At 42.4% G+C, this 27,397-nt stretch overlaps 1 protein-coding gene across 10 annotated transcripts in view; it reads right to left on the reverse strand.

Annotated features, from left to right (window-relative positions):
- Positions 1–27,397, reverse strand: part of MINDY2 (MINDY lysine 48 deubiquitinase 2) — a 114,073-nt gene that overhangs the window by 77,445 nt on the left and 9,231 nt on the right. For all 10 annotated transcript variants that reach the window (XM_077827991.1, XM_077827988.1, XM_077827986.1 and 7 more), the window contains exon 2: positions 10,484–10,541. In XM_077827991.1, coding sequence (XP_077684117.1) covers positions 10,484–10,541 — 58 coding nt within the window. The remainder of the gene's footprint in view (positions 1–10,483; positions 10,542–27,397) is intronic.

Genomic DNA, 27,397 nt, shown 5'->3' on the forward strand with positions numbered 1-27,397 from the left:
CAACTCAAAGCTTTAGACAACTTTTAAAGAGTACCTCTATCTGCCTGAAGCTCTTTGACAAAATGGTGGCATCTTTAATTAACAACCTTTAAAATAAATAAATGAAACAAAAAAAATTACCACTGGAACAACTTCCCAAGGGTCATAGTGGATTCTCCATCACTGACATTTTAAAGTCAAGATTGGATATTTTTGTAAAAGATGTGATCTAGGAATTATTTGGGGGAAGTTCTATGACCCCTGTTATATATGAGGTCAGTGATCCCCTCTGACCATAGGAACTGATGAGTGCCCACTTCCTCAGAACTTTAATCAGAATTGTTAGAGAAAAAGCACATACACAATCTCATCAGAAGTGAAACCCAAATGACAGGTAAACATTTCAGTTGGGCATGTAGCTATGCTATTTGCTGACTTTTTTTTTGCACTAGTGCAGTCATTTATTCCTAGAGTTTGACAAAATATTGTTTGCAATGTTCTTTTAGTGTTTTATAAATTAATTTTTATTGGGTTCAAGTTTTTCTGTTTTCTGTACAGTTTTCAATGTGTCCTGATGAGAGTTAAATATTAATTAATATAGTTTATGCCTTTATCCAAGGCAACAGGATTATTAAAATACAGTAGGTTATATATACAAAGTTATACAGACACAAACTTGCAATTCTTACATCAAACAAAAATATCCCCTCCCTATTTGTATCATATTAACATACATGCTTGTGAAAAGCTGGTTATACTGTTTGAATGTCTTGTCTATTTATTTCCCATTTTTATATTTAACCTTTATAAAATATTCAAATCTTTGTTTCTATACATTACACTTTGTTTCTGTTCAAAATGCGTTTTTTTCCCCTGGAGACACATGCCGAAGCGAAAGTTACAATTCTGCTTGCACAGCAAAATATTCCTCTTGCAAGTGCAGACCACCTGAGTCCCTTGTTTAAAGATATCTTTCCTGACAGCCTTATTGCCCATTCAGACTAACCCTTGGACTAGATGGGAAACAGCCCTCTATTATCCAAGTGAAGCTGGCAAATCCTGAGTCATATTTCAAGTTTAAGCCACCAAAAGAAATTGTAACAGCAGCAAAGGGGCCGCATGGCAATGTAACAAAGTACATGAATGAAATCAGACACCAAATTAGAAACCAATATAGATTTTAAAAGAAATGTGAAACCTGAATCCTTTATCTATGTTTTCAGAGTAACAGCTGTGTTAGTCTGTATTTGCAAAAAGAAAAGCAGTACTTGTGGCACCTTAGAGACTAACCAATTTATTTGAGCATAAGCTTTCGTGAGCTACAGCTTTCTATCTATGTTTTGTTAGCTTCAGATTCATTAAATTCAATTACTTCAAATAAAATGTAAAAATAAAGGACTATTATTTGGTTGTGTTTTATTTAAGCTTAATTTTAATTTTGCATTTATTTTAGAATCTGATTTTAGTTTGCTGTAAATTTAATATGAACAATTATATCCAAATCAAATACTACTGAAAAGTAGGGTTGTCAATTAATCACAGTTAACTCACAAGATTAAAAAAATTAATCGTGATTAATCACACTTATAAACAATAGAATACCAATTGAAATTTATTATATATTTTTGGATGTTTTTCTACATTCAATATTGATTTCAATTACACAGAATACAAAGTGTACAGTGCTCACTTTATATTATTACTAGTATATGCACTGTAAAAATGATAAACAAAAGAAATAGTATTTTTCAATTCACCTCATACAAGTACTGAAGTGCACTCTCTATCGTGAAAGTGTAACTTACAAACACAGATTTTTTTTTTTTGGTTACATAACCGCACTCTAAAACAAAAAAGAGTGTAAAACTTTAGAGCCTACAAGTCCACTCAGTCCTACTTCTTATTCTGCCAATCGCTAAGACAAACAAGTTTGTTTACATTGTCAGGAGATATTGCTGCCTGCTTCTTATTTACAATGTCACCTGAAAGTGAGAACAGGCCTTTGCATGGCACTTTTGTAGCTGGCATTGAAAGATATTTACATGCCAGATGCACTAAAGATTCATATGTCCCTTCATGCTTCAGCCACCATTCCAGAGGACATGTTTCCATGCTGCTGCTGCTCGTTAAAAAAATAATGCATCAATTAAATTTGTGACTGTACTTCTTGGAGAGGGAGAACTGTAGGTCTCCTACTCTGTTTTACCCACATCCTGCATATATTTCATATTACTGCAGTCTCGGATGATGACCCAGCACATATTCGTTTTAAGAACACTTTCATAGAAGATTTGACAAAAATGCAAAAAAGGTACCAATGTGAGCTTTCTAAAAATAGCTACCGCACTCAACCCAAGGTTTAAGAATCTGAACTGCTGTCCAAAATCTGAGGGACAAGGTGTGGAGCATGCTTTTAGAAGTCTTAAAAGAGCAACACACTGATGCAGAAACTACAGAACCTGAACCACCAAAAAAGAAAATAAGCTTTCTGTTGGCGGCATCTGATTCAGATGACGAAAATGAACATGCATCAGGCCGCTTTGCTTTGGATTGTTATCAAACGAAACCCATCATCAGCATGGAAGCATGTCCTCTGGAATGGTGGCTGAAGCATGAAGGGACATATGAATCTTCAGCGCATCTGGCACATAAATATCTTGCAACGCTGTTACAACAGTGCCATGCGAATGCCTATTCTCACTTTCAAGTGACATTGTAAACAAAAAGCGTACAGCATTATCTCTTGCAAATGGTAACCAAGTTTGTTTGTCTGAGCAATTGGCTGAAGTAGGACTGAGTGAACTTGTAAAGCTCTAAAGTTTTACATTGTTTTATTTTTCAAAGCAATTATTTTTTTGTACGTAATTCTACATTTGTAAGTTCAACTTTCACGATGGAGATTGCACCTGTACTTGTATGAGGTGAATTGAAAAATATAATTTGAGTTATTTTACAGTGCAGATATTTGTAATCAAAAAATAAATATGAAGTGAGCACTGTACTCTTTGTATTCTGTGTTGTAATTGAAATTAGTATCTTTGAAAATGTAGTAAACATCCAAAAATATTTAAAATAAATGGTATTCTATTGTTTAACAGCGTGATTAATATTTTTAATCACTTGACAGTCCTACTGAAAAGTGTTTTTCAAATGGATGATCACTATGAGAAGGTGATATGCAAAATAAACATTGTTGTATTGATAAAACAATTCTCTTTGTTAGGTTTATATAAAAACAGTTTATTTTTGAATATTTCTCTTATACTGTCCACTGACAATCTGCCTAAACCAGGCGTTAACAACTCAGGTCCTCAGGGATCTCCAACCATCATCCAGGTTTTTGTTCCAGACAGCAAATAAATTGTTTTTATTAAAATCCATCAGTTTGCATTGCATATAGAATGCTCACATGCCCTGGACGTTATGATGAATTAGGACATTTAAGTGTTTCACATGCAATATTAAGCAGTGTACATTTTAAAACTAACTATTAAGTGCCAGTTGGTTTAAAACCCTGGACTATTGGTGGTCACCAAGGACCAAAGGTGATCTAACACACCAGCTGGAAAATCTCACTCTTTGGGACTGTAAATCTCACTCTTTAGGGCAGCCAACCCTCAGCATCTCTGTTAGCTATTAGTTTATCGAAGAGCTGAGAAAATCCTAAAACATTTGTCTAGACTTGGATTTTTAAGATGTGATGAAATAATATAGAGCAATGCCCGCACAGCACAGATGATCATAACCCCAGACAAATACATTCTTAAACAAAGTTAAAGAGAGATCTTGAATCAATACCCAAATTGTTGTTTGGCATGAGTTACAGACCCTCTGAAACAATAGATCTGTAGACACTGATAGAACATAGCAGTATCTGCTTTATATGTCAGATTAAAACATGGTATTAGATTTAGTTTCAAATAGTTGTAGAATTTGACTAATGCATCCAGATCTAATAAGCTATTTAATTTGTGTACAATACGCTAATCAAGTTATATAAAAATTGAGGATATTGGCAGCAGTCAACTGGCTAAGAGTACTGCAAAGAGCCAACTCCTTTCCCCACAAGCAGCATAATCTTCTGTCTCTTGGGAGCAAGAGATGTGTGGGGACCAACCAGACCAAAGGCTCTTGTCCCATCCCATTACTCTATACACACACAAGTTAGCTACCAGCCTTTCAGAATCCTCCCAATGTTGCTTCATTTTGCCTTGCAGCATCAAGGCTCCTTCACGGGGCCATGAGCATGGGCGTGTATTTGGCACGGTTTACCCGGACACCTGCCCCTGCTGCAGCAGAAGGGAGACCCTGGCGCACGTTTACTTGGAGTGCGCCAGTTTGCAGCCCCTATTCCAGCTCCTCATAAATATTTTGTTATGTTTCTGGCTACACATTTCCCCTCACTTCCTTATCTATGACTCCCTATCCGTGGCCCCACAAAGCCACGGGACCTCCTGGTCAACCTCCTCCTGGCCCTGGCTAAAATGGCCATCTATAAAACCAGGGAGACGAGGTTGGCCGATGGAGACTGTGACTGTGGGGCTTATTTTCCTCCGTCTGTTCACGCATCCGGGCATAGTTCCTCTGGGCAGCATCCACCGACTCCCTTGACGCCTTCAAGGAGCGGTGGGCGCTGTCCGCGGTTCTCTGCTCGGTATCCCCGTCAGGTTCCCTTTGTTTGACCCTGTTCATGTTATTTTATTAGTTGTCTCCCAAAATCACTTGGCTTCCAGGTCCTGTGGATCCCTCCCTTAGGCTGGGGGTGGGGGAGGGACCCTTTAGCAGTGGGCGGGCTTCTGCCCACCCACTTCCTGGATCCCAATAGGAGCATCTTTCTCCCCCAAACCCTACGAGTTAATTCTTCCCTTATCAGATATTAACTAACCATCTCCTAACAGGCTCTCTGAGAAGAATGAAACAGTGGGAATTTTCTCACAACAGGCAGCTTCTTACCATAATCTAGAAAACCTAGCAGATCTTTAGCAAGAGATCCAAAAATTACTGTGTCCTCATGAAACACTTAATAAGGGGGACCATCTGTCATGAGTGCCTGACTCGCCCCTATCTTTTGAGGTGATGTGAGGCTACTAAGAAAAGCTGTCTTTGCAGGTAGGTGGTGGTGGTAAAGGGAACAGCTTGCTCAGCACTAAGGTGGGAGGGGGGAAGAATCCATCAGCTCTGCTACTACTTAGGCTTGGCAGAATTGAACTTTTATTTTATTATTTTGACAGATACTGTTGATGTTTATTTTTAAGCACGGTTTACAATTTTTATTATTTACATTTTCACAGTTGAGGGAGATCATGGAGGGAGGGGTCAGACAATGACAGAAGATGATAACATTAAAAATGTTCAAGCTTTATAACTGTTAACATCAACTGTCAGCATCAAATGTCAAAATATACAAAGTAAATATCCTTAAATCAAACTAAGTTCTCAAGCAGCATTTCTCCTGGTTTGCCTATTTGGAAATTTTGATTAAGAAAATACTTTCTGGTTGGTTTGTGAGTGCAGTGAAATTGACGTTTATGACAATTATTGAGGAAAATCTCATCCTTCCAAGTCTACCAATACTATATTGAGGTCACAAGGATGAGGGGGGCTTCCAAATCAGTGGAAAAACACAAATGGGGCCTTTATGGAATCTTCCTGCTATGGGATGGTGGAAAAACATGGCCCTGGATAGGAGTGTGTTATGCAGATATTGCTGCTAGAAGGAACCTTACGGAGCTGATTGAAAAATTGAGACTTCCAGTATTGCTGAAATTGGTGATGTCAGGGGAAAAAGCTGGTACCGAGATCCCCAAATGAAAAAATCTCTTCCATTCAGCTGTATAATTAAATCTGGTTGAAGGCTTCCTTCTTTAGACCAGAATGTTCTGAACCTCAGAAGAAAGCTTCTTTCTGTGGACATCATCCAGTCAGCATCCTGGCTGTCAGATATAACAGAGTGGGGTCCAGGTGTATAATCTAACTGCTGTTCTCAAAGACTATGCAGCCAGGGCCGGTAAGGTGATGGTGGCTGTGCTGAAAGGCTCATCAGTTCTGAATACCAGAACTGCCTGGCCCATACTGGAGCTTCCTCAGTACCCTCGGCATCATGGGCATTGATGGAAAGGTATGCATTAATTTTTTTTTTTTTCCCCCAAACACACACACACGACATCTGTCAGGGAAGATGGACTCCAACACCCTCTTAAACAGATTGTCAGACTTCTGTTGTTCTGGTCTGTGGCAAATAGGTCTATTTCTGGAAATCTCCACTTGTGAAAGATGCTATGTAGGACTAAGTCTCTGACAGATCACTCATGGTACTCTGAGAACAGCCTATCAGCTGTTCTATGCAAATAATAAGACCAGGAAGGTGCAAGGCAACCAGTGTGGTTTGGTTCAGAATACACCAATTCCATGGCCACATGGCTGCCTGATAGAGCAGGGAATGATCTTGCTCCTCCCTGACCTGTTGACATAATGCATAGTTGTGGTGTAGTCTGTCAGAACATGTATTGTGGAACCAGGAATGCTTTTTCATGCCAGCTGGACAGTTCTGAGCTCTAGATATTTATGTAGAGAAAAGCTTTTTGAGATGTCTGACAGAGTGTCTTGGGAGGCAGCAGTCTGTAGAAAGGTACTCCGTTGTACACCTGATGAGGAGAAGGCTTCTTGAGGGACTGTGACCATCATGTCCATGCCATGCCTTCTGGATAAATACACTGATTTCAACTTCAACCATCCTGCAATGGAAAGTAGATGAAGTCTGGCATAATCTCTGACCTAAGTGCATGAGGCCATGGGTCCTAGTAGCCTGAGACATGTTCTTACTGATGTTCTTAGTTGATCTTGAAGTGGGTTGATAAAACATATCACTGTTTGGAATCTTTTGTGTAAGATAAACTGTCACTGACCTGGACTCTATCAGTGCTCCTAAGAAATCTATGCTGAGTCAGTACAGTTTTTTGTCTTTTGATATGGGTCTAGTGAGGCAAATCACATCAGATTTATTTGTATTGAGTTAATTGCCTGTAGTGGTGATCTTCCTCAAATCCTCTAGTAGTCAATTTATGGATGAACCTGGATTCTTTATCTCCTTAGATAATCTGCCACGACTAGTGAATACGTTCAGTGCTGTGGAAAGACCAAGGGTAGGACTGGTAGCAAGATGTTTCCACCAGGAATCCAACTTATTTCCTGTAGCCTGGATGGATTGATATATAGAATAGGCCTCTTGCAAGTCAAGAGCTGCAAATCAGTCCTGAAGATCTAATGAGGGAATTATAGAGGTCATAATCACCATCCTGAACTTGAAATATAGGATTTAAAATCCTATGAGTTCTAATACCCTCGGGAGGGGAAAGGAGAGTGTCTAACCTAACAAGTTTATCTAAGGGAAAAAGATGTGTGTTTTTGTAAACAGATGATTAAATATATAAACTCTGATTCTGACTAACACTTGCTAGCACAGTGTCCAGAGCAAGGGAGACAACTGCAGAGGTTCTGTCTCACAGCCACAGGCCATAAGAAAGAACTCAGGGACAGCTGGACCTGTTCCAACCTTTACACCATCAGGTGAGGGGGGGGGGGGTTAAAAGGACACCTAGGATGCAGACATAGCCCCACACTCTAAAGGCCAAAAGAAACCATCTCACATGCACACCAAGAGCAAAATCCACTTAGCCAATCACTCAAAGAAGTAGTCAGTCAGTCTGTATGGGGAGATGTCAGCAAACCAGTAAAGTGTCTGAAATCACTATGGCTTATTGCTAAAAGCAGCCAAGTCAGCAAGACGTAAAGTGGCCATGTAGCAAACTCAGCTTGACCAAAGAAGGAGGGGAGGGGGTTTTCGGTGCCACAGAAAGGGCAGCTTGACCCAGTGTCCTTCCTGATAAGCATTGTGTTGAAGCTGCTGATACATGCATTTTAGAAGAGCAGGATGTCTATTGGGGCCTCAAGGCTGCAAACTCTGGAAAAACTCACACCTGGTTAATCAATAATCAGAAGGAGCCTCTTGATTGACCATTGGATCTGCTTGCTTAACGAGTTTTCTTTAAGGAACATGGCATTCTATTACTAAATGTAATGTATAAATAAGGGAGAAAAGTTTGAGGTAGTGGGACTCGTCAGGACTGGACTCTCCCTCTGGATGCATCATGTGTTCCTCACCAGCACACAGGCTGTCGCTGTGCCACTCAAGAGCCACACTCAGCTTTGGTAATTATCAAGGGTTGGGGGTGTTTTACTAACCTGTTTCTGACGTGTGTATAAGTGCTTGAGACTAAGTAAAGTTTAGCTTTAAGTGAAAGCACTCGTGTTGTCCTGTTTGTGCCAGCCATCTATTGGTTGCACAGCCATGTCTCCCCTGATTTATTTCCTGACACCACCTCGCACAGAGTAAAAGTTACCAAGAACTTTGGGTTGAAAGAACCCCGGGTAACAAGTCCAGAGTTGTAATTCATCCTTATGAAAATGTTATAGAATATTCTCCATAGCCAGTTTACTAGTAGGGCTGCTTAACAGTTTCTTTGTAGCATTAGCAATGGTAGAAGTGTTTTAAATCGCCATTATTATTCACTGTTTGCTATATGTAATAGGTGCTGGTTACCAAATTTCATAAATAACCTCAATCTATATGCTTAGAACAGTCTTCAAACAGATTAAAAGAAAGGCTACTGGGAAAAAAACAAACAAGAATTTTTGAATTATAGCAACTAAGAAAAATTTAATTGCAGCTCCAAATTACAGATATGTATATGGCCATATAGACAATGTGATGTTTCCCATTCTTTCTTGCCATCTCCCTATAGCTCTTGATGGGACAGAGATGACAGTAGCCCTCAGTTAAAATGATCTCTTGCAAAACAGCCATTACCTCCCTTTGTTCCAAGTAACAATGAAGCAAAGCTGCTCTCAAAGAAGATGGTGTTGCCTCGGCCGTGAGGGTCCACGATCTCCTCAGCGTGGCTTAACTTCTTTCTTATTGAGAACAACAAGAGGTGGTGGCCATTTCCCAAGAGAACAGTTCTTTGGGAAATTCCCTAAAGACCAAAATTATATTTAATCAGCCTCAGTTATGAAAAGTAAAAGCAGAAAGTTACTACTAATCATAAAATGAAGGCCTTCAAAGGAAGCCAATGCGTGAGATTTCAGTGAGTTTTAACTCCATGGGGAGTTTGAAAAGTCTGCTATTCCATTATTAAGATTAGTAAAGTGTTCCAACACTGGATACTAAATTTCTTAAAGAACTCATTTAAAAAAACAAAACAGAACAAAACAAACTTTAAAACTGATGTTATTTCAAACTCATTAACCAAATTTATTTGTAAATTCATTCTGCACCAAAAGATCAAGTGCTATAACTGTGGGAAGGATATGCTGTATTCCTTATACATAAAGTGGCTGAACTCCTGCTTTAAGAAAAAAAAGCCACACCACACACCTCAGCTATGGAAGCACCAATCACAGTTCCATAATACATTCTCATAAAAAGTAAATCTAAACTGTCTATCTACACAAGTGCTTCCTACAGTAGCACAGGTCCATTCATTGTGTAGCGCAGGGGTTTTCAAACTGGGGGTTGCAAGGTTATTATATGGGGGATCACGAGCTGTCAGCGTCCACCCCAAATCCTACTTTGCATCTAGCATTTATAATTGTGTTAAATATATTAACAAGCACTCAGAGGCTTGCTATGAGAAAGGGGTCACTAAACCAAAGGTTTGAGAACCACTGGTATAACGCCTAATCTTTAGATGTTTTTCCTCCTTGTTACTTTAACCCACGATAAACTATTCCCTAGTGAGGGAATGTTATACAGAAAATTGTTCTTTTCACATTTTCAGGTTAATTTGATACAAGAAACTGAAACATCACTCCAAAGTTATTAGGCTAGGAGGATGTAGTATCTAGAGCTTAAGATGTGTGATGATTGAACCTTGAATGTCTGAATTTTCTGAACTATCAGACTTGTCCTCTGGAAAGTTGCAGATGGGTTAGAGACTGAACCTGAGAATGAAGTGGTCCCTGCAAATAAGAGACCCCCATCTGCCACGCCAATTACATTAAGTTTTTGCTGTTCCTATAATTAGGCAAGAACAAGAAGGAGAAATATAAAGTCACTGTAGATAATTAAAAGAAACAATTGTCTTAGTACTTTTCAGAAGATACAATATGAACAAAGCAAGGAACAGGAATGAGACGATGTCTGTTGGCATCCTGGAGCATCCTGGAGCCAGGCCACCTGCAAGATCCAGGCCATAAGCTGGCAGCCACAGCAACATTTTACATTTAACCACAAAGGTAGAGCACAGAACTTCCATTAGCAGCACCAATGAAAAGCATAAATGGTAACCAAAGGTAGTCTAATATACCAGATTATATTTTGTGTAACCTATATTCAATCAAAACCTGCTGGAGAAAGTTTGATGGAAAAATATTCTTATGTAATTCTACCAAGTGATAAACTACTTTCTTAAATACAATTATAAATCTATTCTGGATCACTACTAACCTAAATATTCCATCAGCTGTTCAGCAGTTATGATTTCCATCATTGGTGGCAGCTTGACCTGTGAAAGAAAAGGATTTTGTTTCAAAAATTGAGTACATTTGAGGAAGTCTGTGTTACATTAAAACCGAAAAGTGATTTTACAAGCTTTTCTGGGCAGAGACCATACCTGTCTGTGCTTATACAGCACGTAACACAAGGGGGCCCAGATCCTATATGATACCTTTAAGGGATATCATAGTATAATATTTCAAAAAATAGAAAACACTTTCTAGTATATGAACTAAACACAAACAAGGGTGAAAGATCTCTCTGACACAACCTGAGCGTACGGTCACACAACTTAAAGGGATAAGAGTTGCATACTGTATTTCATGTAACATGGTCAACTTTCCACTATATACAATTAAAAAAAAAATTTACTTGGTACATCTTTTGCTTTTCTACGATCTTTTCCTTCCTTGCTTCACTCACCCTTTTCTTTCCTTTCTTTTCCCCTCCAACTCCTGATCTTTCCCTAGAATGTTTTCTTCCACTTCCTCTCCTACATTTTTCCTTCCTTCTCACAACGTCTATCCCTCTCTCTATTGTATTTCACTTTTCTAAATTATCCCATCAAGTTTTTCCTCTCTCCCCTCCATCATGCAAATACAGATATAGGATTTTTTTTTTTAAGAGAATACCTAATCACAAAAGGAATAAACTTACAACCTAAATAGATACTAAATACTGGGCCAAATTCCTGTGGAAGTACCGAAGTGAAACCCCTCTCCATATACACACTCATAAAGAAAGAATTGGTGCTGAAATCCCTGAATCTTTTGTATCAGTCTCCAACTAGTAGGGGTCAGATAAACATGAAGCTCTCACGCCAGTCTCCCAAGCTTTTGGGGCTGCTAGAAGATAAGAGAGTCTTCTCTGTTTACTTCTTTACCAACTCTGAACACAGAGCCCAAACCTCAACTGAGTCACCCTCTTTAGAAAAATAGTTCCAGTGACTACTTCTGCAACTGATGAAAATGAAATTCAATTGTCAGTTTCACTGCTTCCAGTGGGATTCAAAAAAAGCAGAAATGGAAACCAACAAGACAAGTTTTCACTCCGCTGCATCTTGGCAAAACTATAAACAGCATAAGCAGCAGTAGAGCTCACCTGAAAACTCTGGAAGACAGAACAGCATCAGGTGACACTTATAATTTTGGAAAGGTTTCAGAATCATACGGGCTGAAAAACCTTAATACTTGATTCTCAAAAAGCTGATGGCAGCGTTTGCCTAGACAAGTGCATTTTTGAAACCTTTTAAAACTGAACTACTTAGAACGATTAGACTTACAGAACATCTCAACCTAATTGCAAATCAAATCTATTTGTACAGGGCTTCACTAACACTCTACAAACAAATTACTTTCAAATCCTTTGGCAAGTGTGCATACAAGATTTTTGCCAAAATGGCGTGCAGCCCTAGAATTCGGTTGCAAGGATTTGTCTACACATGGAAGAAGCCCAGAATAGCTGTTGCTGAACAGGTATTCCACACTAACTCCCCATATGGATACACTTATTTTGCACTAAGAGTGCCTTTAAGTTTCAGGTTAATTCATTTTAGAAATGGATTACCCCAAACTGCTAAAAGGCACTCAGTGTGGAATAAGAGCATTCACACAAAATGTTAAAGTAGAATAGCTATTGAGATCTAAATTTGCACGCTACTTATTTTCCAGTAATTCCCCTGTATAGATAAACCCTTAAATCCCCAAGCAGCAATATTGGTCCATACTGTCTTTCACAATCCACAGCAGGCCATGAAACTATAGCTATTTCTGTTACGTAGACTTTCCAAGAGCTAGATGCCTGTGCTGCCTTCAAACTTGACTACAAAAATGTGCTTCGTCCTCCCCATAGGGTTCCAGCAAAAGCTACAGCTAATAGAAAATAAGATCCACTTAAGCAATGTCAGGATATGGGATTACATCCGCGGTGAAGTCTCTGAACTGGCTTCTCGTTCACATCCCATCAATTCACACTAATAGTGGATTATCTTTAATGCCCTGCCTAGTCTAGAACTAACCCCTGCCTCTAATGATTTGGGGGTAATCTATATGTATAACTTACAAATTCTGGTTATTATGAAGTAACAGTAATTTTCATAAAACAGTATCATGAATGCCCCTCTGTTGATGTGTACCCACCATGGGCTGGCAGGATTGTTCAAAAACCAGGGACAACGCTGAGTCACTAGAACTCAGCCTTGTATGCAGGCTAAAGTATATTGGGACAATGTTTGCTTGAGCTGGAAGGGAATACCGCCTCATCCTGTCTGAAAGGAGAGGGGAAATGCAGAGCAGAAATTCCCCAAGCAGGACAAAAAGATACCAACATACTGATGTTGGCCATAGAGGCTGGGTAGATCAGGGGAAAATTCACAATAAGATACAAGTATAGGAAAATGAGGGAAAGAGGATGGTTTGGCCACAGTCAGGAAGCAAGCTGACCTAGGAAGAGAGGCTCCATGTTTTGACAGAGAAGTCATATAGCTGCAAGGAAAGGATCTTGGATCCCACAGAGGACCCTGTACACAGCCCAAAGAATGCTCCGGAGTGGTGAGGAAACTCAGGCAGGGAAATGCATGTAGGGATGATTATTTTTATACAGATCTGTGTATTTCTCATGCGATTAAGTAATAATGTGCTAGAATTCTGTGCAAAATGTCTGTGGGTTACTTGCTACACCTACCACGTAGCCCCTTGAAGGCGTAAAGCAGAAGACTCACATCTTCAGGTGTAGTTTGGAAGAGGGCTACTTAAGCCACAGGTGAGTCAGCACTGCTCCATTTCTGTGAAGAGGTAACATACGCGGTTGGTGCCCAGGCCATGTGCCAGACAGGCCAATGGAGGAAACAGGGCTGCAGCCTACTGACATGAAGGCAAGTAAGCGTCTGGATCTTCTCACAGTAATCTGGTGGGCCACCAAAAAAGGGGAGCTCAACCATATCTAAAGACACTGCCTCTCATTATGGCAGTTAAGTATTTTCGCTGGAAAGTACTTGGAGCCTAAATAAAACAGCTACTCATCTTCTTGTAACTGTTATTCAAGATGTGTTCATGTGCATTCCTATCAGGTATGCACACGCCACATGCATAACAGCCGGAAGATTTTTCACCTAGCAGTATCCATAGGATTGGCCTGGGCGCCCCTGGAGTAGCGTCTTCATGGCGCCCAATATAGGGCCCAGCCGAGCCAACCTCCCATCAGTTCCTTCTTGCTGGCTACTCCGACAGAGGAATAGGAGAGAGGGTATTGGAATGGACATTAACATCTTGAAAGCAGTTACGAGAAGGTGAGTAACCGTTTTTTCTTCGTGTGCTTGTTCATGCCAATTCCAGTCAGATGACTCACGAGCCCAAGTTCAGGAGACAGGGTCGGAGTTGTCTGCTGATTGGAGTACCGCTCTACCAAAGGCCACATAGTCTCTGGCCCTCTGGGTAATTGCATAGCGCACAGTGAAAGCGTGTACGGAGGATCAGGTCACTGCTCTGCATATTTCCTGGGTAGGAACCTGAGCCAAGAAAGTCGTTGAACAGGCCTGCGCCCTGGTGGAGTGTGCAGTGATCGAAGGGGCAGGCACCTCTGCCAAGTTATAGCACTCTCCGATGCAGGATGTGATCCATGACGAAATCCGCTGAGAAGAGACAGAAAGACCTTTCATTCTGTCTACCACAGCGACAAATAACTGGATAGACTTTCAAAATGGCTTCGTTTATCTCAATGCAGAAGGCTAGTGCTCTGCGGACATCCAATGAGCGAAGCCTCTGTTCCTGCCATTTGAGTGAGGCTTCGGATAAAACACACAGGGAGGAAGATATCCTGGTTGATGGGAAACTGCAAGACAACTTTTGGAAGGAAAGCTGGATGAGGCCCGAGCTGAACCTTGTCCTTATAGAACACCATGTAAGGAGGCTCTGATGTTAAAGCCTTGAGCTCAGACATCCTCCTAGCTGAGGTTATCACTACCAGAAACGCCACCTTGTACGGGAGGTAAAGAGATTGGAGCAAGTTGCCAGTGGTTCAAAGGGCAGACCCATCAGTTTGGAAAAGTCCAGATTAAGGCCCTAAACTGGGATCGGCTGCCTGACATGTGGCTATAGCATGTCGAGACCTTTCAGGAAACAGCTGACCATAGGGCTGGCGAAGACCAAGCGGCCCTCTGCACCTGGATGGAAGGCAGAATGGCAGTCAAGTGAACCCTTACTGATGACATGGACAGCCCTGCTGCTTGAGATGGAGAACGTAATCCAATATAATCAGAATAGCGGTGAGCATCAGGGAGGAACGATGTGCTGACCAGATTGAAAATCTTCTCCACTTGGCAAGGTAGTTAGCTCTGGTGGTGGGGTTTCCGACTACGAAGGAGGACTTGCCTAACCTGGTCTGAGCAGGAAAGCTCCATCAGGTTCAGCCATGGAGCTTCTACACCATGAGGTGCAGTGACTTGAGGTGCGGGTGCTGGAGACAGCCATGATCCTGAGTTAATAGGTCCGGGAAGAACAGCAAGCTGACTGGAGCATCCACGGACATTTCCAGGAGTGATGTGTACTACTGTTGGCAGGGCCAGGCTGGAGCTAACAATATCACCAAAGCTCGTTCCCACCGAATCTTGAGGAGTACCTTCTGAACAAGCAGAATGGGTGGAAAGGTGTACAGTAGATGGCCTCCCCATGGGAGCAGAAATGCATCTGTGATGGAGCCCGGGCTGACTCAGGAAGGAGCAAACCTGCTGGCACTTCCTGTTGAGTCATGGGGCAAACAAAACTGGGGAAAGCCCCACCGATGGAAGATTGAGATCACAACTTCCAAGCATAGGGACCACTCGTGGCCATGGAATGACCTGCTGAGATAGTCCGCCAACTGGTTCTGTGCCCCAGGGAGGTACGATGCTTACAAGTATATTGAATGCCCTACACAAGTCCCACAGCATGAGGGCTTCCTGGCACAGGAGAGAAGAGTGCACACCCCCGTTTGTTGATATAAAACATCGCCTTGGTGTTGTCTGTCGTAAGTGATGCACATCTCCATGTTAAGTGGGCTTGGAAAGTCAGGTACACCAGGCATACCGCTCTCAGCTGACATTTATATGTAGCACAAGTTCTGCCCGAGACCAAAGGCCTTGAGTCCTGATGTCTCCCAGATGTGCTCCCGGCCCAAGGTTGACACATCTGTCACTAGTGAAAGACGGCTGTGGGCTGGTGAAGGGGACCCCTGCACATACCACCTGTGAGCCGAGCCACCACAGGAGAGAGAGTCGAGGACAGGACAAGGCAGGGTCACGATCCTGTCCAAGCTGTCCCGGACTGGCCAATACATCAATGCTAGCCATGACTGAAGGGGCCGAAGTCTGAGTCTGGCATGCTACATCACATAGGTACAGGCAGCCATGTGTGCTAGAAGTTTCAGGCAATTCCTTGCTGTGGTGGTGGGGAACTGCCCAAGACCCTGAATGATGTAGCTGAGGGCCTGAAACCTTCCTTCCAGGAGGTATGCCCTGGCTTGTGTTGAGTCCAGCACTGCCCCCATAAGTGCTATCCTCTGAACTGGGGACAGCATTGATTTCACCTTGTTCAGAAGAAGGCCCAGCTCGTCGAACGTCGCTCTTATGAAGTCGACTTGTGCCTCCTTGTGAAACCTGGAGCGGCCCTTGATGAGCCAGACATCAAGGTATGGGAAAACTTGTACCTGCCGCCTGTGCAGGAACGTGTACATAACACTTGAGGTGCCACTGACAGACCAAACAGGAGGACTGTGAACTGGTAGTGATTGTTGCTCACCACAAACCAGAGGTATTTTCTGTGGGGTGGAGTTATTGCTATATGAAAGTATGCGTCTTTAAATCGAGGGCAGCACACCAATCCCCTGGATCCAAGGAAGGGATGATGGAGGCTCAGGAGACCATATGGAACTTGAGTTTCTTCATGAACTTGTTGAGTTCGCATAGATCTACAATGGGCCTTAGCCCGCCTTTGGCTTTCGGTATTAGGAAATACCAGGAATAGAAGCCTTTGCCTCAGCTCCTGAAGAACGTCTTTCACTGTTCCCAGAGAGAGGAACGAGTGCACCTCCTGTATAAAGAATTGCTCATGAGAAGGGTCCCTGAAGAGAGACGGGGAAAGGGAGTGGAAGGGCAGGAGGGTAGAGAATTGGAGAGAATATCCCCTTTCTACCGTACGTAGAACAATGTAATATGGGCCCAGGCAGGATAGAAAGGGGACAATTGTGACGAGAAGGTAAGGCGGGGTGGATCCAGTTCTGGAGCAGGTGTGCCATCTCGTGCACATCTTCAAAAGGCCTGTTTCTGGCCGAGGAAGGCTTGGTCTGGCCAGAGCTCTGGTCCGAGGATAGGTACAGCCTCTTCCTGCTACTCTGCTCCTCCTCCTGGATGGATATAAGCTGTTCAGGAAGGACAGGGAGGGCAGAAAAGGTGGGGGAGTTGCACTGTATGTAAGAGAGCAGTATGACTGCTCAGAGCTCAAGTATGAAACTGCAGAAAAACCTGAGAGTCTCTGGATTAAGTTTAGAAGTGTGAGCAACAAGGGTGATGTTGTGGTGGCAGTCTACTATAGACCACCAGACCAGGGGGATGAGGTGAACGAGGCTTTCTTCCGGCAACTCGCAGAAGTTACTAGATCGCAGGCCCTGGTTCTCATGGGAGACTTCAATCACCCTGATATCTGCTGGGGGAGCAATACAGCGGTGCTCAGGCAATCCAGGAAGTTTTTGGAAAACATAGGGGACAATTTCCTGGTGCAAGTGCTGGAGGAACCAACTAGGGGCAGAGCTCTTCTTGACCTGCTGCTCACAAACCGGGAAGAATTAGTAGGGGAAGCAAAAGTGGATGGGAACCTGGGAGGCAGTGACCATGAAATGGTCGAGTTCAGGATCTTAACACAAGGAAGAAAGGAGAGCAGCAGAATACAGACCCTGGACTTCAGAAAAGCAGACTTTTACTCCCTCAGGGAACTGATGGGCAAGATCCCCTGGGAGAATAACATGAGGGGGAAAGGAGTCCAGGAGAGCTGGCTGTGTTTTAAAGAATCCTTATTGAAGTTACAGGGACAAACCATCCCGATGTGTAGAAAGAATAGTAAACATGGCAGGCGACCAGCTTGGCTTAACAGTGAAATCCTGAAAGCTTACAAGAAGTGGAAGATTGGACAAATGACCAAGGATGAGTATAAAAATATTGCTCGGGCTTGCAGGAGTGAAATCAGGAAGGCCAAATCACACCTGGAGTTGCAGCTAGCAAGAGATGTTAAGAGTAACAGGAAGGGTTTCCTTCAGGTACGTTAGCAACAAGAAGAAAGTCAAGGAACGTGTGGGCCCCTTACTGAATGAGGGAGGCAACCAAGTGACAGAGGATGTGGAAAAAGCTAATGTACTCAATGCTTTTTTTGCCTCTGTCTTCACGAACAAGGTCAGCTCCCAGACTGTTGCACTGGGGACTAGAGGGAATGCCATTTTAGATTTGGTTTTGGTGAGTAGTGAGGACCTCATAGAAGAAATGGTTGTAGGGGATAATCTTGGCTCAAGTGATCATGAGCTAATTCAGTTCAAACTGAACGGAAGGATTAACAAAAATAAATCTGCAACTAGGGTTTTTGATTTCAAAAGGGCTGACTTTCAAAAATTAAGGAAATTAGTTAGGGAAGTGGATTGGACTGAAGAATTTATGGATCTAAAGGTAGAGGAGGCCTGGGATTATTTTAAATCAAAGCTACAGAAGCTATCGGAAGCCTGTATCCCAAGAAAGGGGAAAAAATTCATAGGCAGGAGTTTAGACCAAGCTGGATGAGCAAGCATCTCAGAGAGGTGATTAAGAAAAAGCAGAAAGCATACAGGGAGTGGAAGAAAGGAGGGATCAGCAAGGAAAGCTACCTTATTGAGGTCAGAACATGTAGGGATAAAGTGAGACAGGCTAAAAGTCAAGTAGAGTTGGGCCTTGCAAAGGGAATTAAAACCAATAGTAAAAGGTTCTATAGTCATATAAACAAGAAAACAAAGAAAGAAGAAGTGGGACCGCTAAACACTGAGGATGGAGTGGAGGTCAAGGCATGGCCCAATATCTAAACAAATACTTTGCCTCAGTCTTTAATAAGACTAAAGAGGATCTTAGGGATAATGGTAGCATGACAAATGGGAATGAGGATATGGAGGTAGATATTACCATATTGAGGTAGAAGCGAAACTCAAACAGCTTAATGGGACTAAATCAGGGGGCCCAGATAATCTTCATCCAAGAATATTAAAGGAATTGGCACATGAAATTGCAAGCCCCTTAGCAAGAATTTTTAATGAATCTGTAAACTCAGGGGTTGTACCATATGATTGGAGAATTGCTAACATAGTTCCTATTTTTAAGAAAGGGAAAAAAAGTGATCCAGGTAATTATAGGCCTGTTAGTTTGATATCTGTAGCATGCAAGGTCTTGGAAAAAATTTTGAAGGAGAAGGTAGTTAAGGACATTTAAGTCCATGGTAAATGGGACAAAATACAACATGGTTTTACAAAAGGTAGATCATGCCAAACCAACCTGATCTCCTTCTTTGAGAAAGTAACAGATTTTTTAGACAAAGGAAACGCAATGGATCTAATTTACCTAGATTTTAGTAAGGCATTTGATACCGTGCCAAATGGGGAATTATTAGTTAAATTGGATAAGATGGGGATCAATAGGAAAATTGAAAGGTGGATAAGGAATTGGTTAAAGGGGAGACTACAACGGGTCCTACTGAAAGGTGAATTGTCAGGCTGGAGGGAGGTTACCAGTGGAGTTCCTCAAGAATCGGTTTTGGGACCAATCTTATTTAATCTTTTTATTACTGACCTCGGCACAAAAAGTGGGAGTGCGCTAATAAAGTTTGTGGATGATACAAAGCTGGGAGGTATTGCCAATTTAGAGAAAGACAGGGATACCCTACAGGAGGATCTGGATGACCTTGTAAACTGGAGTAATAGTAACAGGATGAAATTTAATAGTGAGAAGTGTAAGGTCATGCATTTAGGGATTAACAACAAGAATTTTAGTTATAAGCTGGGGACGCATCAATTAGAAGTAACGGAGGAGGAAAAGGACCTTGGAGTATTGGTTGATCATTGGCGGCTCATAGTCATCCTATTTCTTACCTGGGAAAGAATTTTCTGTAGTATCTGGCTGATGAATCTTGCCCATATGCTCAGGGTTTAGCTGATCGCCATATTTGGGGTCGGGAAGGAATTTTCCTCCAGGGCAGATTGGAAGAGGCCCTGGAGGTTTTTCGCCTTCCTCTGTAGCATGGGGCACGGGTCACTTGCTGGAGGATTCTCTGCTCCTTGAGGTCTTTAAACTACAATTTGAGGACTTCAATAGCACAGATATAGGTGTGAGGTTTTTTTTGTAGGAGTGGTGGGTGAAATTCTGTGGCCTGCGTTGTGCAGGAGGTCAGACTAGATGATCATAATGGTCCCTTCTGACCTAAATATCTATGAATCTATGAATCTATGTGATATGGCTGTGAAAAAAGCTAATGCAGTCTTGGGATGCATCAGGAGAGGTATTTCCAGTAGGGATAAGGAGGTTTTAGTACCGTAATACAAGGCACTGGTGAGACCTCACCCGAAATACTGTGTGCAGTTCTGGTCTCCCATGTTTAAGAAGGATGAATTCAAACTGGAACAGGTACAGAGAAGGGCTACTAGGATGATCCAAGGAATGGAAAACTTGTCTTATGAAATGAGACTCAGGGAGCTTGGCTTGTTTCGCCTAACTAAAAGAAGGTTGAGGGGAGATATGATTGCTCTCTATAAATATACCAGAGGGATAAATACCGGAGAGGGAGAGGAATTATTTAAGCTCAGTACCAATGTGGACACAAGAAAATTTAGACTAGAAATTAGATGAAGGTTTTTAACCGTCAGAGGAGTGAAGTTTTGGAATAGCCTTCCAAGGGAAGCAGTGGGGGAAAAAGATCTATCTGGCTTTAAGATTAAACTTGATAAGTTTATGGAGGAGATGGTATGATGGGATAACATGGTTTTGGTAATTAAATATTCATGGTAAATAGGCCCAATGGCCTGTGATGGGCTATTAGATGGGGTGAGATCCGAGTTACCCAGGAAAGAATTTTCTGTAGTATCTGGCTGGTGAATCTTGCCCATATGCTCAGGGTTTCACTGATCACCATATTTGGGGTCGGGAAGGAATTTTCCTCCAGAGCAGATTGGAAGAGGCCCTGGAGGTTTTTCGCCTTCCTCTGTAGCATGGGGCACGGGGTCACTTGCTGGAGGATTCTCTGCTCTTTGAAGTCTTTAAACTACGATTTGAGGACTTCAATAGCACAGATATAGGTGTGAGGGTTTTTTCTGGTAGGAGTGGTGGGTGAAATTCTGTGGCCTGCGTTGTGCAGGAGGTCAGACTAGATGATCATAATGGTCCCTTCTGACCTAAATATCTATGAATCTAGGACCAGCCCACTGTGGAGAAAGAAGTGGTTCGGGACTATTTAGAAAAGCTGGACGAGCACAAGTCCGATGGGGCCGGATGCGTTACATCCGAGAGTGCTAAAGGAGCTGGCGGATGTGATTGCAGAGCCATTGGCCATTATCTTTGAAAACTCATGGTGATCGGGGGAGGTCCCAGATGACTGGAAAAAGGCTAATGTAGTGCCCATCTTTGAAAAAGGGAAGGAGGAGGATCCTGGGAACTACAGGCCAGAGAGGCTACAGCCTCACCTCAGTCCCTGGAAAATCATGGAGCAGGTCCTCAAGGAATCAATTCTGAAGCACTTAGAGGAGAGGAAAGTGATCAGGAACAGTCAGCATGGATTCACCAAGGGCAAGTCATGCCTGACTAATCTAATTGCCTTCTATGACGAGATAACTGGCTCTGTGGATGAAGGGAAAGCAGTGGACGTGCTGTTCCTTGACTTTAGCAAAGCTTTTAACACGGTCTCCCACAGTATTCTTGCCAGCAAGTTAAAGAAGCATGGGCTGGATGGACGGACTATAAAGGTGGATAGAAAGCTGGCTAGATTGTCAGGCTCAACGGGTAGCGATCAATGGCTCCATGTCTAGTTGGCAGCCGGTATCAAGTGGAGTGCCCCAGGGGTCGGTCCTGGGGCCGCTTTTGTTCAATATCTTCATAAATGATCTGGAGGATGGTGTGGATTACACCCTCAGCAAGTTTGCAGATGAGACTAAACTGGAAGGAGTGGTAGATACGCTGGAGGGTAGGGATAGGATACAGAGGGACCTAGACAAATAGGAGGATTGGGCCAAAAGAAATTGGATGAGGTTCAACAAGGACAAGTGCAGAGTCCTGCACTTAGGATGGAAGAATCCAATGCACCGCTACAGACTAGGGACCGAATGGCTTGGCAGCAGTTCTGCAGAAAAGGACCTGGGGGTTACAGTGGACGAGAAGCTGGATATGAGTCAAGAGTGTGTACCCTTGTTGCCAAGAAGGCCAATGGCATTTTGGGATGTACAAGTAGGGGCATTGCCAGCAGATCAAGGGACGTGATCGTTCTCCTCTATTTGACATTGGTGAGGCCTCATCTGGAGTGCTGTGTCCAGTTTTGGGCCCCACACTACAAGAAGGATGTGGAAAAATTGTAAAGAGTCCAGCGGAGGGCAACAAAAATGATTAGGGGACTGGAACACATGACTTATGAGGAGAGGCTGAGGGAACTGGGGAGGCTTGACAAGGTCAGGCTTGACAAAGCCCTGGCTGGGATGATTTAGTTGGGATTGGTCCTGCTCTGGGCAGGGGGTTGGACTAGATGGCCTCCAGAGGTCCCTTCCAACTCTGTTATTCTATGATTCTATGTTTAAGTCTTCAGAAGAGAAGAATGAGGGGGGATTTGATAGCTGCTTTCAACTACCTGAAAGAGTGTTCCAAAGAAGATGGCTCTAGACTGTTCTCAGTGGTAGCAGATGACAGAACAAGGAGTAATGGTCTCAAGTTGCAGTGGGGGAGATTTAGGTTGGATATTTGTGAAAAAGTTTTTCACGTGAGGGTGGTGAAACACTGGAATGCGTTACCTAGGGAGGTGGTGGAATCTCCTTCCCTAGAAGTTTTTAAGGTCAGGCTTGACAAAGCCCTGGCTGGGATGATTTAGTCGGGGATCGGTCCTGCTTTGAGCAGGGGGTTGGACTAGATGACCTCCTGAGGTTCCTTCCAACCCTGATATTCTATGATTCCTCCAGGAACCATCCTGTGAATTTTGCTGGTAAAACTGCAGAGGAGGTTGAAGCCTGAAATGCCTGCGCTGTATATGCCTAGGGACTTGAGGGTGGCCCTCAAGCCTTTTAAACTGTGCAGTTTCCTGTCTGTCTTTTCAAAGATTAAGGCCTGACCTTCAAAGGGTAGGTTTTAAATGGTCTGTTGGACTTCGCGAGGTAGTCCAGAGGCCTGGAGCCAAGAGGACCTTCTCATGGCCACCGCTGTAGCCATGGTTTGGGTGGCCGCAGCATCAAGAGCAGCCTGCAAGGAGGCCCTAGCAATGAGTTTGCCTTCCTCCAGACCAAGGCATTAAATTCAGAGCAGGAGTCTGGTGGTAGTAGTTCAGCAAACTTAGCCATTGCGCCACAGTACCTACTAATGATGGCCTGTTGGTCTGCAATGTGGAGCTGCAAACCACTGGTGGAGTAGATTTTCCTCCCAAACAAGTCCACCTTTTTCATCTCCTGATTTTTAGGGGACGATCCCTGAAGCCCCTGGTGCTCCCTTTGGTTTGCAGCATCCACCACCACCGAGTCGGGTGGAGGATGAGTACAGAGATGCTCGTATCCCTTTGAGGGGAGGAAAAAGCATATTATTTCTCTTCACTGTACGGGGCAAAGAGGCCGGAGTCTGCCACAAAGTTTTCGTGGTCTCATTTATAGTTTTGATGAATGGCAGCGCAATACGCAAGGGCCCAGAGGGGACAAGGATGTCCACCTTGGGATCAGCATCCTCTACCAGTTCCTCTGCCTGGATCCCCAGGTTCTGGGCTACCCTGCGCAACAACGGTTGCGGAACCCTTCAATCCTCTAAGGCCAGGGCCATTGAAGTGCTCGCAACGGCCTCATCTGGGGAGGACGAGAGAACTGGCATGTGACGTTGGTCACTGCCCTCAGCACCAAGAAGGTCAATGTTGTTCGTGGGGCTGGTGTGCCGATGGTGCCGAGACGGTTGCCAGTGCCGAGGTCAGAGCAGCATGCGGAGGCATCGTAGCCGGAGATAGTCTCGGTGCCAGGTGCTGCGAGGCGATGAAGGATGTAGACATGACTGCCGCAGACCTAGATCCTGACACCTGGCTCTGACTCTGGGCCTCACGAGAAGCCCGGGGAGTCCAGAAGGCCACTGAGCTGGTGGTTGCCATTGAGGTGGCCACGATGCCGGACGGAGCTGGCAGTGCCACCTAGATCTAGACCTCCTGCTGCTAGACTTATCTGAATGATAGGACTCTGTCTTGGACTCTGAGGTCTCCAAAAAAGAAGACCACGGAGGAGCAGTACTGGGTGGTACCAGTGAGTGGTGCCAGACCTCTGGGGACTCGTGCAGTTCCCCCACATAGACAGCCGGGGAGTCACATGCTAGAGATGGAGAGCAGAGTGACATCGCTGGCTTGCCCCTAGATGGAATAGGTGGCCAGGTTACCACCGGTGCCTCATTCCTCCTTGGAGAAGGCGGTGCCATCAGGCGAATAAGGTCCTATGCCACCTAACATCCTGGAGGCTGCACTGCAAGCTAGACTCCAAGTTGGAATCTACAGAGCCACTTCAACAATGTCAGCCCTGTCTTCACCTACAGGTTAACAATAGGTGAACTTTGTCCCCAAGTCCCTTTGAATTGTTCCCCTGGAATATCCAGCCCTTGACACTGGCTACTCACAGATATTCCAGCTTCTCTGCCCTCAAAGGAGTGGTGGGCAAATTTTCACAGGAAGAGCAAAAAAGCACATGCCTGATGCCCTACTAAATTTCAATCCCTTGCTACAAATAATGGTGGTGTCAGTTTCTCAATAGAGAACTTTTAAAAAAAAAAAAAAAAAAAAACGACATGGACAAATAATGTATTTTTCCCTAACCTCATTCTTGGAAACTGTCAAACCACTTTTTCTGACCACTTTCAACAACCACCATGAGAAGCCTTAGGCATACACCTAGAACAGAAAATTTCAGTGCAAACAAGTTTAAGTTTGGCAAAGTTATAAGCAACTGAAGATAGGTTCTTTGATGGAAAGTGTCTAGCAACCTTAGCTATGGGTATCACATTTTGCATAGTGTGTTATATTTTTACTTCTCCATATAATTTCTAAAGTATAAGACTGCATATAAGTGCCACATAATAATTTTGAGAAATTTTCCAGTTAAATTCACTCTGATAGCTCTCCTTAAAATTTGTCATGGTGAATTAATTTAAATCAAAAAGATTTAAGTGACCCATTTTAATTATGATTTAAATGAGCATGCAGGAAATGTTAATTTAAATAATCAATTTTAATCACATTTTGCATTTGTACTTTAATTATTTTCCTAAAGTAAAGCTGATTCTCACTGGTTGGTAACCATTATAACATGTTGATTTTCAACTACATATATGCTTTACACTAAATTTGGTGTATCTTTATAATAATCAGGAGAATTCATTAGGTATCTATACACATTTAAGCAATTTTACAGCTCACCATACCTTTATTCAGATTCTTAATTTTTACATTTTATTATGTTAGAAATTGAGAATGACACATTCCTTATTTACTTTATTAACCGTTGGGGTCTTTTTACTTGTGATTTGTGTCAAATGAGTATGATTTTGACAGAAGTTCAAATTCAATTAAAAATGCACAAAAGCAGCATTTTCAGATTGTTAACTAGTAAAATAAAAGTACCTTAAATGTCCTGGATACATAAGAAATAGAGTTTATCAAAACCTATTTTTGCATTTAAAAAAACTGATTTATTAAACAAAGGAAGTAATATCTGCACTGATTGTTTCAGATCACCATGTTTAAGATTTTAGAATGAGTAGATCTCTTCCTCTCAAGACTAGTTTTTATTCATAGATTGGAAAAGAACAAGCTTTTTCAACTCCCATTGGTTTCTTAACTTTGAATGAATTAGTCATTGAACTGAACTAGTTAAATAAATTGAAGATAATATTTTCTCTGCACCTGCAGACAAGGTTACGGCTATCAAAAGCAGATTTAGCATGTCAACAAACTCTGGGTCCAGGTTCTTAACCAGTGACTTCCACCACCCCAGTGGTGTGACTTTCTTTAAAATTAGGCCAAAAACATGTACTGCTTAATATTTCCTGTATATATTTTAATGGATTGTAGTAAATTTACGCCGTAATATAGGTTGTCCTATTTGTTAAAAATTTGTTTAATGTAATTTAAAAGATCAGATTTAAATAAGAACGTTAAATCAATTTTTATCCAGCTTGATATTCATGAACTGAAAAGGATAAATCTGACATACATATGGTATATGCAGTTATAGAAAAGGACCTAAATCAAAGCCACTGAAAAGTTGTCCTTTCTTTGTTAATGTGCTGGGGATATAGTTAAAGTGAGATTAAATATAGGACACCTTGGTAATGGCTGAATCATTTATTTAGTTTACATTCAAATTATATGATTTTATGGGGCTTTTTTAATACTTACATTTTCTACAGCAAAATAGAAATTAACAAAATCTTCAGTACTCATACACAGTCCCTGTAACAGCATACCTGAAACCACCTAATTCCACAAAATGTTTCATTTCCAAAGTAACTATACTGCAACAATCTGCAAAAAAGAGGTCTACAAGCACTTTATATCTGAGGCTTCATTGTACAACCATCAACTAATCCACACTATACCTATGAGAGACAGAACTATTATTTTAAAAGTTTGAAAACATCAGTAAATGGGACATAGTTAACCTGAATCCTAGTCAATTCTTTAAAAAGGTTAGCAGTAGTTCAGGTACTCTATTCACCTCAAACTTCTTGCCAAGGTTTGTGGTTTTACAACTACATTTTCCTATTTTGGGACTGAGTGATATGCAGGCGTCACCCTGTATCTATTCATGGATGGCTCGGAGGGACTTTACATCAGTGGTTTTCAAACTTTTTCCATTAGTGACCCCTTTCACATAGCAAGTCTCAAAGTGTGATCCCTCTTATAAACTAAGGGGGTAATTTAATTGAGGCTTGGGGCTGCCAGCTCCACACAGCTGACAGCTAGTGACCACAATGTAATCACCTTGCAACCCCCTGAGGGGTCACACCCCACCCCGTTTGAGAACCCCTGCTTTACATGCTAGCCACTGTGAGTGAGCAGAGCCTAGAGGGGTTGCTGTTCTGACAGGTAAGCAGTGTAAAGGACATCTTAGGCTGGAGGGCTAAGGAAACAGCAGTCCAGTAGTTCAGGTTGCGCCCTGGCAAATGTCACAACAGTGAATAAGTTTCAGAGTAGCAGCCGTGTTAGTCTGTATCCGCAAAAAGAAAAGGAGTACTTGTGGCACCTTAGAGACTAACAAATTTATTCGAGCATAAGCTTCCGTGAGCTACAGCTCACTTTTTTATTAGTCTCTAACAGTGAATAAGTTTGGATTGTGTAATATTTATGCCTTGGCCTAGTCTTGCCTGACAGAATGGCAAGACCACATTCATTTCTTTCACACACACTTGTTTAGATAATGCTCACAGCTGACAGGGAAAAAAGTAAAGTTATTTATTGTACTGGAAGAAACAAGAGGAAGTTAATCAGCACAATCGCACACAAAATGTCATGCTAAAAGCTTCTATATTGGGAAAAACAGGAGTAAGACGACATGAAAACAGGGTAGACAGCAAAAGTTATAGAAAGTGAAGCTTGTGCATGTGTATTGTATGGGTTATGTAATACAACTCTT

This window comes from Eretmochelys imbricata, chromosome 10 (genome assembly GCF_965152235.1).
Source record: "Eretmochelys imbricata isolate rEreImb1 chromosome 10, rEreImb1.hap1, whole genome shotgun sequence".
NCBI classification, from domain to species: domain Eukaryota; kingdom Metazoa; phylum Chordata; order Testudines; family Cheloniidae; genus Eretmochelys; species Eretmochelys imbricata.